The 13,000-nt window shown below is 40.0% G+C and overlaps 1 protein-coding gene across 12 annotated transcripts in view; it reads left to right on the top strand.

The window, feature by feature from the left end:
* The first annotated feature begins 457 nt into the window (after positions 1 to 457).
* The window catches only part of CSPP1 (centrosome and spindle pole associated protein 1), a 158,113-nt gene continuing 145,570 nt past the window's right edge, over positions 458 to 13,000 (top strand). For 5 of the 12 annotated variants that reach the window (XM_040487660.1, XM_040487656.1, XM_040487657.1 and 2 more), the window contains exons 1-2: positions 463 to 612; positions 11,717 to 11,839. In XM_040487660.1, the coding sequence (XP_040343594.1) occupies positions 11,741 to 11,839 (99 nt within the window). In that variant the 5' untranslated portion in view covers positions 463 to 612; positions 11,717 to 11,740. Of the gene's footprint in view, positions 613 to 743; positions 795 to 11,716; positions 11,840 to 13,000 lie in introns of those variants that run through there. The other 7 variants (XR_005794191.1, XM_040487663.1, XM_040487661.1 and 4 more) reach the window with 5 other exon arrangements.

Raw genomic sequence — 13,000 nt, 5'->3', positions numbered from 1 at the left:
CCTAAGTCGGACACGAAACCGACTAAGCCACCCAGGCGCCCCTAGAGATTTCTTTTCTAATGATGGCACATGACCACTCAGTATTGCGTGAATTGAATATGTTGAAAATAGTAATAAGGACTAAACGTTCACCAGACCCCTAGAAGAGAAATGTGGAGAGGTATGCCAACACTTTTTTCTCTCATTGCCACCCCTGCTCTTTTTTCTTTTCATGCCGGCTGGGGCTTGGAAGATTTGGAGGGGCTGGAATCAATTTAGCTTGGGAAGAATTTTCCACGGTTTAACAGCTCCCAGTCAGACCAGGAGAACTAGGTGGCGGAGAACCCAAACATGCTTGCAGGCAAGTCCTGCTGGCGATAGGGAGGCTGTGTGGCCTCCGGTACGATAGGGGGCGCCCCGACCGCGCGACCTTACCCCCGCGGCCGAAGTGGGGCGGGGCCGCGTTTGGCCGTTGGGGAAGGACGGGGGGCGGGCTCGGCTTAAGAGGCGGAGCCGGGGCCGGGCGGCTAGTCGCAGTGTTCCCGTGCCCGGCTTGTGCCGCCACCTCTTTGGCCCGCAAAGAGCCTCTCTAGGGCGCTGTGCGTCTTCCCGGACGCGAGCCCGCTCTCCTGAGTAAGCGTTAGTCAGCCGTGGGTGGAGAGCGGGCCTGGCAGGGTGTGGTCGGGGGATGGGGGAAGTGGTGTCCCTGGGCGGGGGCAGGGGCTCTACCGGGGGGGGCGGTGGAGGTCTCGCGGCGGCCACGCTGGCCGCGGAGCTGGAGTTGCTGCGTTTGGGAGTGCGGGGTTCTTTGCTGGGTGAGGTCTCGCGGCCGCTGGGCTAGGGGCGGGGCCTGAGTTACTGGGTAGAGGTCGGGGTCTCGCGGCTTCAGGGCTGGAGACGGTAGCGGAGGTACGAGATCCTGGTCTCGGTCTCACAGCGGTAGGCTGGGGGCGGTGCTTGGTTCCTGGGGACACGGGTTCCCTGTGGGTGAGGGTCGGGCGCGGTGTCTTGGTTACGCGGTCTGGACTCTGGGGGCCCCTCAACTGCCGCCGCCGTGGGTGCTGTGGAGACCCGGTTGCTTGACGACGCGTTGACGCTTTCTGATGTGGCCGCCACCCACATCTCCCGCGTGTCTTCCCAGCAGCCGGCTCTCCGCTGCTGGGCTAAGCTTCCCGGAGCACCTTTCCTTTACTTGGTGCTGGTTGATGGTTAACGTTTATTGAGTGCTTATGTTCTTGGCGCGGTTCTCAGTGTTTTGTTTTCCAAGTAAAATTTATTTAATCACAGCCCTGTGAAGTCGGTCTTGTTATTTTCCTGTTTTCCTCTGCCTCCGTGAGCTTGTGTCTCTTCTAATTGCCTTCGTTTTAGGATTGTTATCTGGGCTTTTGATCCAGCTTTCAGTAAATGTTAGCATTGAGACTTACTTCTTGAGAGAGGTTGACTCTCAAGATTATAGGATTAAGAAGTTTACCGGGAAGCAAACCAGCAGTTTCCAAACACCTCAGAAAATACTAGAACCTAACAGCAACCAATTTGGGTTTGTAAAAAGCCAATTTTATCCTCAGAGAGGTTCTGTTTTATATGAAAGAATGGCATGTCATGTTGACAAGCAAGAATGAATCTCACAGAAATCCTTAAGATGGTGCTTTCTTTTCTGCATGTTTCTTCTCACTAGGAGGACACTGTGTGGTGGTTAAATAGCTGCTGAAGTGCTCCCCAGGTATGAAATTTTAGGTCTCCTTCAGTACGGTTGACCTTCTGAAAGGGAGCAGGTGGTTTTAAATAGGATAAATTGGAACGGGATGGTTTAATACAATTTTTCTCAAATGCAGTTTTCAGATAAATGTGATTTATTTATTACAAACTGTGAGCAGATTGCAGATTATTCTTCTAACATTCTCACTTGCATTCCCATTCTATATTGAGTGGGAGACAGGTTTTTGAGCAAGTATTCTGGAAATTTTGTATAACCCAAAGACCATCTAACTTATGCTGCGGTCCTTAGTCACCATTAATGATGTAAGTTGCTAAAGGACTTAATAGTGTGCTTATATATTTACTTTATCTGTATCCTAACCCTCAACCTTCCTTTCTCCCACAAGTTACTTGTTAGCAACTTTTAGGGGGATTTGTCAAAATTTGTGTGTGCCCATGGAAGCAAGTTGCTCATGTGGATGTCATCTGCCAGGAGAAAAAGATTAAGCACCTTTCATGTGGTGGGGAAATCTCTGAATGGATGGGAAATGAGAAACATTGTCCTGGTTCACCTCATCCCTCGTCTTTCTTCTAAAACTCTTTCACAGGCTCCTCCCTGTGAAAGGACACACATATGTTATCAATCTCTGCTCTTTTGTCCTCAGCCCTGTTCTTCTCTAGGGTCTCTTTTTCAAAGCAGCCGTTTTGAAATGGCTTTAATGATCCTATAGCTTTAATGATCATTTTAAGACCTGCCAAGTCCTCCCTGCCCCCATCTTGAACTCTATTCTGAATTCCAGACATACTCAAATTGTTTTCTTCATATTGCTGCTGACTCTCTTATGGGTATCTCCCATCAGTCTGGCCAGATGGAGCCATGTGGCAGGGGGCATTTTCTTGTTCAGATTTGAGGGGAGGGTCTGTATCTTACACTTTCCATTCCTCTAGCATCTAGAATAATGTCCTTCTATAGGAGGGAGGTTATTTTCTGTTCCTTATGCTTCCATAGTGGGGAGGAAATTTACACTTCACTCAAGAGGGAAAAGGATGTGAACATTTGCTGCTCTCTTTGTGATTGAAGAAATTGGGAGAAAGAATTGGGTATACTCAGTTCTGGGTCCTCTGTGTTTTTTAGATTCACCAAGGCTTAGCACAATGAGTGCATGTTCTAGTCTTATATTTCTATCTATATGATAAGTGTAGAGGGTCTAAGTTTAAGGTTTAAATATGTTGGGGTGCCTGGGTGGCTCAGTTGGTTAAGCATCTGGCTTCAGTTCAGGTCATGATCTCACAGTTTGTGAGTTCGAGCCCCACATCAGGCTCTCTTCTGTCAGTGCAGAGACAGCAGTAGTAGCTTGCTCTCTCTCAAAAATAAACATTTAAAAAAAATTTAAAAAAAGGTTTAGAAATGTTGATTTGGATTATGATAATCAAGTATCAGTTACTGGTGATTTATTCTTTTTTTTTTTTTCCAACGTTTATTTATTTTTGGGACAGAGAGAGACAGAGCATGAATGGGGGAGGGGCAGAGAGAGAGGGAGACACAGAATCGGAAGCAGGCTCCAGGCTCTGAGCCATCAGCCCAGAGCCCGACGCGGGGCTCGAACTCACGGACCGCGAGATCGTGACCTGGCTGAAGTCGGACGCTTAACCGACTGCGCCACCCAGGCGCCCCCAGTTACTGGTGATTTAAAATCCAGTGTACTTTGGAGACTTTCTTTAAAAAGATGATTACTGATGTATGTCAAAACTATGAAAATATAATAACAATAAAACAGCTATGATCTATTGATTTTTTTCAGTGCCAGGTGTGGCCACACATTTTATATGCATAATTTTGTTTTTTCTTCATAACAGTTCTGGAGTAGATATGTCTACCCTACAGATGAGGAAAGCAGAAGGGAGGATAAGGAACATATTGAGTTGATCAGATAGAGTTAATTGGTGAGGGAATTGGGTTTCAAATCCAGGTCTTTCAGTTAAACTGTTTTCTTAAAAACTGTTTATCATCTACATACTATGTATGTAGCTACTGGGGTGGGGGGAAACAACTTGGTAATATCTTAAAAGTTGTGAGTGATTTTACATTGTAGGGTGAAGGAAGATAAAAATCCCCTTAAGATTTCTTCTTTCAGCTGATTTTTCTTATAAGTTAATCTTTATTTTTATTATTTTTTAAATGTTGATTTATTTATTTTGAGAGAGAGCATTGTGCTCAAGTGCTGTAGGGGAAGAGAGAGAGGAGGGAGAGAATCCCAAGTCAGTGCAGAGACAGACTTGGGGCTTGATCCCACAAACTGTGAGATCATGAGCTGAAACCAAGAGTCATATGCTTAAATCGAATGAGCTACCCAGGTACCTGTGTAATTTAATTTTTAAATGATAAATAATCTATTTTGTACTTAGGCTGTGCCCATCAACTCAGTCTATGTGATTCACTATAATTCTTGAGTAATTTTGTAGTTGAAATATGTTTATGTAAGTTGTCATGTTGAAGGAGTGAAAAAGAAAAGATGGGCCATGATAGCTGGAAGCTGGGCTGTACTGTCTATCACCAAGGCCTTGGTGTTGCTAGGAACTGGCCTGGCACTACTGCTTAGGCTTAGTGTTCTTCCATTGAAGAGAAACAATTGCACAGAACATCAACATTTGACAAAGCTGTTCTGTGTCTGTGATAGATCAAGAGAAAAAAAAATACCACTCTGTAATCCTGTCCAAATACAGATAAAACATGAATGTTGTCCAAGCCACAAAAGACCAAGCATCCCCTCTCCCAGCTGATAAGTGACTGCTGGCTCTTAACCAGTTACAGCTTTAGATAAGATTTGCTAAGATGTCCAATCATAGAATTACCCTCACTTTCTGACAGGCTTCATTCCTGAGCAAAGCTCTGCTCACAAATCACCTAAGAGTTGCAAATCCTGTTAGTCTCTTCTAACATCTTTATACTTAGATACTCCAGAGTTCCTCATGGTGGATATCTAGGATGCATCCCTTGATGCAATGAGTAATAATAAACCCAACGAGTTTAACCACAGAAATGTTCCTGGTGGTATTTGGAGGGCATTTGCAGGAGAAAGCTTGCCTTGGCTTTTCAATTTAATTTAAAGATACTGTATTTTAATCAGATAGTGGAACAAAATAAATGATTAAACATGTAATAAATCTGGTGCTTTAGTTATGTCATGTGTTATACACACAACCATTGTTAAAAAATATTACTATGGGGGCGCCTGGGTGGCGCAGTCGGTTGAGCGTCCGACTTCAGCCAGGTCACGATCTCGCGGTCCGTGAGTTCGAGCCCCGCGTCAGGCTCTGGGCTGATGGCTCGGAGCCTGGAGCCTGTTTCCGATTCTGTGTCTCCCTCTCTCTCTGCCCCTCCCCTCTTCATGCTCTGTCTCTCTCTGTCCAAAAATAAATAAACGTTGAAAAAAAAAAATTAAAAAAAAATATTACTATGGTTACATAAAATCAATTCTAGAATTTGTAATGGATGGTAAAATATTATACTAAAGGGAAATTTATGTACTCAAGAGTGATAATTGTTAATAGTATTATGTGGAGACCTTAGATTACTCAGGTTACCTTTGTGTTTTTTTGGATAATGACATTTCTGCTTAAATTTTGTATAAAATTCTGCTTCAAAGTAAATATTATCCCATCATCTTTTATTTCTATTAGACATAAAATATTTAGGGAAATTAGGGGATTTTAAGAAGTGCTTTTTGTTTTTAATGTTTTTTTTTTTTTTTTGAGGGAGAGAGGGAGGGAGAGAGAGAGAGAGAGAGAGAGAGAATATGAGTGGGGGAGGGGAAGAGAGGGAGAGAGAATCCAAAGCAGGCCCTGTGCTGTCAGCAGAGAGCCTGATGTGGAGCTTAAACCCATGAACTATGAGATCATGACCTGAGCTGGTCGGATTCTTTTTATTTTTTAATTTTTTAATGTTTATTTTTGAGAGACAGAGACAGCATGAGCGGGGGAAGGGCAGAGAGAGAGGGAGACCTAGAACATGAAGCAGGCTCCAGCCTCCGAGCTTTCAGCACAGAGTCTGATGTGGGGCTTGAACTCATGAGCCATGAGATCATGACCTCAGCCGAAGTTGGATGCCCAACCAACTGAGCCACCCGGGTGCCCCTGAAGTTGGATTCATAACCGACTGAGTCACCCAGGCACCCCAGAAGTGATCTTTTCTTAAACATGAAAATTACTGTTTGCTGTTGAGCTGTTTTAAATTTTTACTACAAAAAAACTTTTGTCACAATTAGCAAATTAAAAATGGCTTAACTATATAAACTTTTGTTGGTTTGGAATGTATTTTGCTAAAACCGTATTTTGTAATCAATGTTCTTTTTGGAAGTAAATAATAGAATGAAGTTCACATTATGTACTACTTTTTACTTTATTAATTCCTTTTCTTCCTTCAAAATGATGATGAAGGAACTCACCCCAAAAGAAAGAGCAGGAAGAAATGACAGCCAGAAACTTAACACAGGTACAAGCAAGATGTCTGAACCATAATTTAGAATCTCATAATAAGAATACTAGCTGGGGTTGAAAAAAGCATAGAATCCCTTTCTGCGGAGATAAAAGAAGTAAAATCTAGTCAGGATGAAATTTAAAATGCTATAACTGAGATACAATCTCAAATGGATGCCATGACAGCAATGATGGATGAAGCAGAGCAACTAATCAGTGGTACAGAGAACAAATACGGAGAATAATGAAGTGGAAAAAAAAAGAGGGAAACTAAGGCAAAAGAGCACAATATAAGAATTAGATAACTCAGTGACTCATTAAAAAGGAATAACATTCGAATCATAGGGGTCCCAGAAGATGAAGAGAGAGAAAAAGGGGTAGAAGGGTTATGTGAGCAAGTCATTGTAGAAAACTTAACTACTATGGGGAAAGACAGATATCAAAATCCAGGAAGCACAGAGAACTCTCATAAGATTCAACAAAAACCGACCATCAACAAGGCATCATGGTCAAATTCACAAAATACTCAAGCAAGGAAAGAATCATGAAAACAGCAAGGGAAAAAAAGTCCTTAACCTACAAGGGAAGACAATTAGGTTCACAGCAGACTTATCCACAGAAACGTGTTAGGCCAGAATGGAGTGGCAGGATATATTCAATGTGCAGAATTGGAAAAACTGTGCAGCCAAGAATTCTTTATCCAGCAAGGCTGTCATTCAAAATAGAAAAAGATTCCCAAACAAAAACTAAAGGAGTTCGTGACAACTATACCAGCCCTGCAAGAAATTTTAAGGGGGGCTCTCTGAAGGGAGAAAAGTTGAAAAATAACAAAATAGACCAAACGCAACAAAGACTAGAAAGGACTGGAGAACACCACCAGAAACTCCCAACTCTACAGGCAACATAATGGCAATAAATTCACATCTTTCAGTACTCTAAATGTCTGGACTAAGTGCTCCAATCAAAAGATATAGGGTAGCAGATAAGAAAACAAGATTCATGTATATGCTGCTCACAAGAGACCCATTTTAGATTTAAAGACACCTGCAGGGTGAAAGAACAGGGATGGAGAAACATCTATCATGCTGATGGCTGCCAAAAGAAAGCCAGAGTAGCCATACTTCTATCAGACAATCTAGATTTTTTTTTTTTTTTTAATCAAATGATCCTTCCCTTTTTTTTTTTTTTTTAATTTTTTTTTTCAACGTTTATTTATTTTTGGGACAGAGAGAGATAGAGCATGAACGGGGGAGGGGCAGAGAGAGAGGGAGACACAGAATCAGAAACAGGCTCCAGGCTCTGAGCCATCAGCCCAGAGCCCGACGTGGGGCTCGAACTCACGGACCGCGAGATCGTGACCTGGCTGAAGTCGGACGCTTAACCGACTGCGCCACCCAGGCGCCCCTAGACAATCTAGATTTTAAAATAAAGACTAACAAGAGATGAAGAAGGGCATTATATCATAATTAAGGGGTCTGTTCACCAAGAACATCTAACAGTTGTAAATATTTATGCTCTAAATGTAGTAGCACCTAAATATATAAATCAATCACAAACATACAGAAACTCATTGATAATAATACCATAATAGTAGGGGACTTCAATATCCCATTTACAGCAACAGACAGATCATGTAAGTAGAAAATCAACAAGGAAACAATGGCTTTGAATGACACACTGGACAAGATGGACTTAACAGATACATTGAGAACTTTTCATCCTAAAGCAGCAGAATACACGTTGTTCTCGAGTGCACATGGAACATCTCAAGAATAGATCACATACTGGGACACAAATCAGCCCTAAGTAAGTACAAAAAGATCAAGATCATACCATGCATATTTTTAGACCACAATACTATGTAACTCGAAATCAACCACAAGAAAAAAATTGGAAGGACTGAATACTTGGAGACTAGAGAACATCCTACTAAAGAATGAATGGGCTAATCAAGAAGATAAAGAGGAAATTAAAAGGTACATGGCAGCCAATGAAAATGATAACACCACAGCCCAAAATCTCTGGGATCCAGCAAAGGCAGTCATAAGAGGGAAGTATATAGCAATCGAGGCCTTCCTAAAGAAGGAAGAAAGGTTTCAGATACACAACCTAATCTTACACTTTAAAGAGCTGGAAAAAACAGCAAATAAAACCCCAAACCAGTAGAAGACAGGAAATAATAAAGATTAGAGCAGAAATCAATGCTATCAAAACCAAAAAGCCCTAGTAGAACAGATCATTGAAACCAGGAGCTCGTTCTTTGAAATAATTAACAAAATTGACAAACCCCTAGCCAGTTTGATCAAAAAGAAAAAGGAAAGAACTCAAATAAATAAAACCATGAAAGAAAGGAGAGATCACAACCAACACTGTAGAACTACGAACAATAATAAGAGAATATTATGTGCACTTATACACCAATAAATTGGGCAGTCTGGAGAAATGGACAAATTCCTAGAAACATATAAAGTACCAAAATTGAACCAAGAAGAAATAGACAATTTGAACAGACCTATAACTGGTAAAGACATCGAATTAGTAATCAAAAATCTCCCAAAAAACAAGAGTCCAGAGCTGGATGGCTTTCCAGGGAAAGATTTAAACATTTAACATTTGAAGAAGAGTTAACACCTATTCTTTTGAATGTGTTCCAGAAAATAGGTATGGAAGGAAAACTTTCAAACTCATTCTACAAGGCCAGCATTACCTTGATTCCAAAACCAGACAAAGACCCCACTAAAAAGGAGAACTACAGACCAACTTCCTTGATGAACATGGATGCAAAGATCGTCAGCAAGATACTAGCCAGCTGGATCCAACAATATGTTAAAAGTTATTCATCATGACCAAGTGGGATTTATACCTTGGATACAGGGCTGGTTCTATATTCACAAAACAATCAATATGATACATCACATCAATAAAAGAAAGGATAAGAACCACGTGATCCTCTCAGTAGATGCAGAGAAAGCATTTGACAAAATACAGCATCCTTGCTTGATAAAAAAACCTCAGGAAAGTAGGGATAGAAGGATCATATCTCAAGATCGTAAAAGCCATATATGAAAGACCCACTGCTAATATCATTCGATGGGCAAAAACAGCTTTCCCCTAAGGTCAGGAACACGACAGGGATGTCCACTCTCACCACTGTTATTCAACATAGTATTGGAAGTCTTAGTCTCAGCAATCAGACAATACAAAGAAATAAGAGGCATCCAAATCAGCCAGGAGGAGGTCAAACTTTCACTATTCGCAGTTGACATGATACTATATATGGAAAGCCCAAAAGATTCCACCAAAAAACTGCTAGAAGCGATCCATGAATTCAAAAAAGTTGCAGGATATAAAATCAACGCACAGAAATTCGTTGTATTCCTATACACCAATAATGATGCAATAGAGAGAAATCAAGGAATGATCTCCCTTACAATTGCACCAAAACCCATAAAATATATAGGAATAAATCTAACCGAAGAGGTGAAAAGTTGATACACTGAAAACTATAGAAAGGTTATGAAAGAAATTGAAGAAGACACAAAAAAGTGGAAAAATATTCTATGCTCTTGGATAAGAAGAACAAATATTGTTAAAATGTTGCTACTACCCAAGCAATCTACATATTCACTGCAGTACCTATCAAAATAACACCATCCTTCTTCACAGAGCTAGAACAAACAATCCTAAAATATATGGAACCAGAAAAGATACCGAATAGCCAAATCAATCCTGAAAAAGATCAAAGCTGGATGCATCACAATCCCAGACTTCAAGCTGTATTACAAAGCTGTAATCAAGACAGTGGGTACTGGCACAAAAACAAACACTTAGTTCAATGGAACAGAATAAAGAACCCAGAAATAGACCTCCAGACGTGTGGCCAACTAATCTTTGACAAAGCAGGAAAGAATATCCAATGGAATAAAGACAGTCTCTTCAAATGGTGCTGGGAAAACATGCAGAAGAGTGAACCTGGTCCGCTTTCTTACACCATACACAAAAATAAACTTAAAATGAACGAAAGACCTAAACTTAAGACAGGAAGCCATCAAAATCTTCAAGGAGAAAGCAGGCAAAAACCTCTTTGACCTTGGTTGCAGCAACTTCTTACTTTACATGTTTCCGGATGCAAGGGAAGCAAGCAAAAATGAACTATTGGGACCTCATCAAAATAAAAAGCTTCTGCACAGTGCAGGAAACAATCAGCAAAACAAAAAGGCAACTGATAGGATGGGAGAAGATATTTGCAAGTGACATGTCAGGTAAAGGGTTAGTATCCAAAATCTATGAAGAACTTCTCAAACTCAACACCCAAAAAACAAATAATCCAGTGAAGAAATAGGCAAAAGACATAAATAGACACTTCTCCAAAGAAGACATCCAGATGGCCAACTGACACATGAAAAAATGCTCAACATCACTCATCGTCAGGGAAATACAAATCAAAACCACAATGAGATACCACCTCAGGCCTGTCAGAATGGCTAACATTAACAACTCAGGCAACAGCAGATCTTGGAGAGGATGTGGAGAAAGAGGATCTCTTTTGCATTGTTGGTGGGAATGCAAACTGGTGAGCCACTCTGGAAAATGTATGGAGGTTCCTCAAAAAATTAAAACTAGAACTACCCTATGACCTAGCAATTGCGCTACTAGGTATTTATCCAAGGGATACAGGTATGCTGTTTTGAAGGGGTACATGTGTCCCAATGTTTATAGCAGAGCTGTTGACAATAGCAAAGTATGGAAAGAGCCCAAATGTCCGTTGACGGATGAATGGATAAAGAGGAAGTGGTGTATATATACAATGGAGTATTATGTGGCAATCAAAAAGAATGAAATCTTGCCTTTTGCAACTCTGTGGATGGAACTAGTGGGTATTATGCTAAGTGAAATTGGAGAAAGACAAGTATCATGACTTCACTCATATGAGGACTTTGATACAAAACATAAACATAAGGGAAGGGAAGCAAAAATAATATAAAAACAAGGAAAGGAACACAACTTAAGAGACTCTTGAATACAGAGAACAAACAGGGTTGCTGGAGGGTTGTGGCGGGGGGATTGGTTAAATGGGTAAGGGGCATTAAGGAAGTCATTTGTTGTGATGAACACTGGGTGTTATACTTAGGGGATGGATCACTGGAATCTATTCCTGAAATCATGATTATACCATATGCTAATGAATTTGGATGTAAATTAAAAAATAAAAAAAAAAGGATGGGTGTTCTTTGTGCTGTTCTTATTTGTAAGTTTTTTCTTAACTTGAAATTACCTGTGAATAGTTTTAAAAAAGCTAAAAAAAGGTGCTTTGACTCCTGGATCAGTGTATGTGTGTGTGAGAGAGAAATGATGGTGGTTGTGTGTATTCAGAATTTTCTGATATATGTCATTGGTTTTTGGGGTGGGTTTGGGAGAGAAGCAGGCAGACATGTTTTGGTCAAGCTTATTTGAATTACTGAATTTGGTAAGTGACATTGAATATTAAATGTGGGTTAAGCCTCCATGTTGTTAATTAGCCTAAAAATATTGTGGTATGGCTGTGTTCATTTAAGTTTTTTTTCAGTTTGTTTTTTTTAGTATCTTCAAAATGGCTGATAATTTGGATGAATTTATTGAAGAGCGAAAAGCCAAACTGGCCAAAGACAAAGCAGAATTGGAAAGTGATCCACCTTACATGGAAATGAAGGTAAACTTAATTTTCTTACAAGATGTTTCACTAAAATTGTCTCTGAAGATTAGTCTTGTGTAAATGTAAAAAATACTCTTTTATGAGTGAGAATCTTCTGTTTCATACTTTAGTTTGGGTCCTGTCATTCTGAGTCTGAGAGCCTGACTCTGGACAAGATTGCATTGATTTTGAATGCAGTTTTTCTGTTGTGGTGTTTTGTATCTCACAGTTTGTTTTCTCTTATTAGGGTTTTACTTGATAATTTCTGTGCTTCATAAAATAAGGAGACTACTTTTAGTACAGGGAACTTTCAGGATATTATAAAAACAAGTTTTCATATTCTACATGAAAAGTATCTTTTAAGTAAATCAGGATCTTAAATTTCTTTTTTTAATTGAGAGGTGAATTTATTATAATAGTTTATTTTGATATCTTTGCTTTTCAAATTAGAAATTTTTTTGAGTGTTCTTGAAAACAGTACTTGAAAAAGCTTTCTTAAAGTTTTCCTAGTTTTGGTGAAATAATGGTTGATCCACTCAGTAAATACTGAGACTGTGCTAGATACTATTTTAAACTCTTCCATAGCACTCATCTGGACAGATATGCCACCTTCTTTTGTGAGTTCAGTGTACTAATAAGATACAGGATATAGATTAATCTGTCTATCATATAGTGCACTGAAATCATAGTAACCATATATATTGGTATGCCCAAGACAGTCCTGGGTTACCTGGTACCCTGTGTCTCATCTGGTTTAGCGTTTATCTTGGGCAAAGGTATGGGCATCTGGTTGAGATGATAAATAACATTGACACTTTAATTATCAGGGACTGTTACTTACATAGCTAACATTTATTGTATGCTATGTGTGGAAGAGGCTTAGTTTTATTGTATTTTATTCTCTTCATTTTAAAAATTCTACTATAATTAAAATACAGTTTTATATTAGTTTCTGGTGTACAATATAGTGATTTAACAGTTCTGTACATCGCTCTGTGCTCATCACTCTAGGTGTACTCTTAATGTTCTTCACCCCCACCCATTTCCCCTCTGGCAACCACCAGTTCTCTATATAAAGAACCTGTTTTTTTGTTTCTCTTCTTTATTTGTTTTGTTTCTTAAATTCCACATGAGTGAAATCCTATAGTATTTGTCTTTCTTTGACTTATTTCACTTGGT

Source organism: Herpailurus yagouaroundi, unplaced genomic scaffold, assembly GCF_014898765.1.
Source record: "Herpailurus yagouaroundi ecotype Mexico unplaced genomic scaffold, PumYag 165, whole genome shotgun sequence".
NCBI classification, from domain to species: Eukaryota; Metazoa; Chordata; class Mammalia; order Carnivora; family Felidae; genus Herpailurus; species Herpailurus yagouaroundi.
Note: the sequence above shows the minus strand (reverse complement) of the source record. Positions and strands in the feature narration are given on the sequence as shown.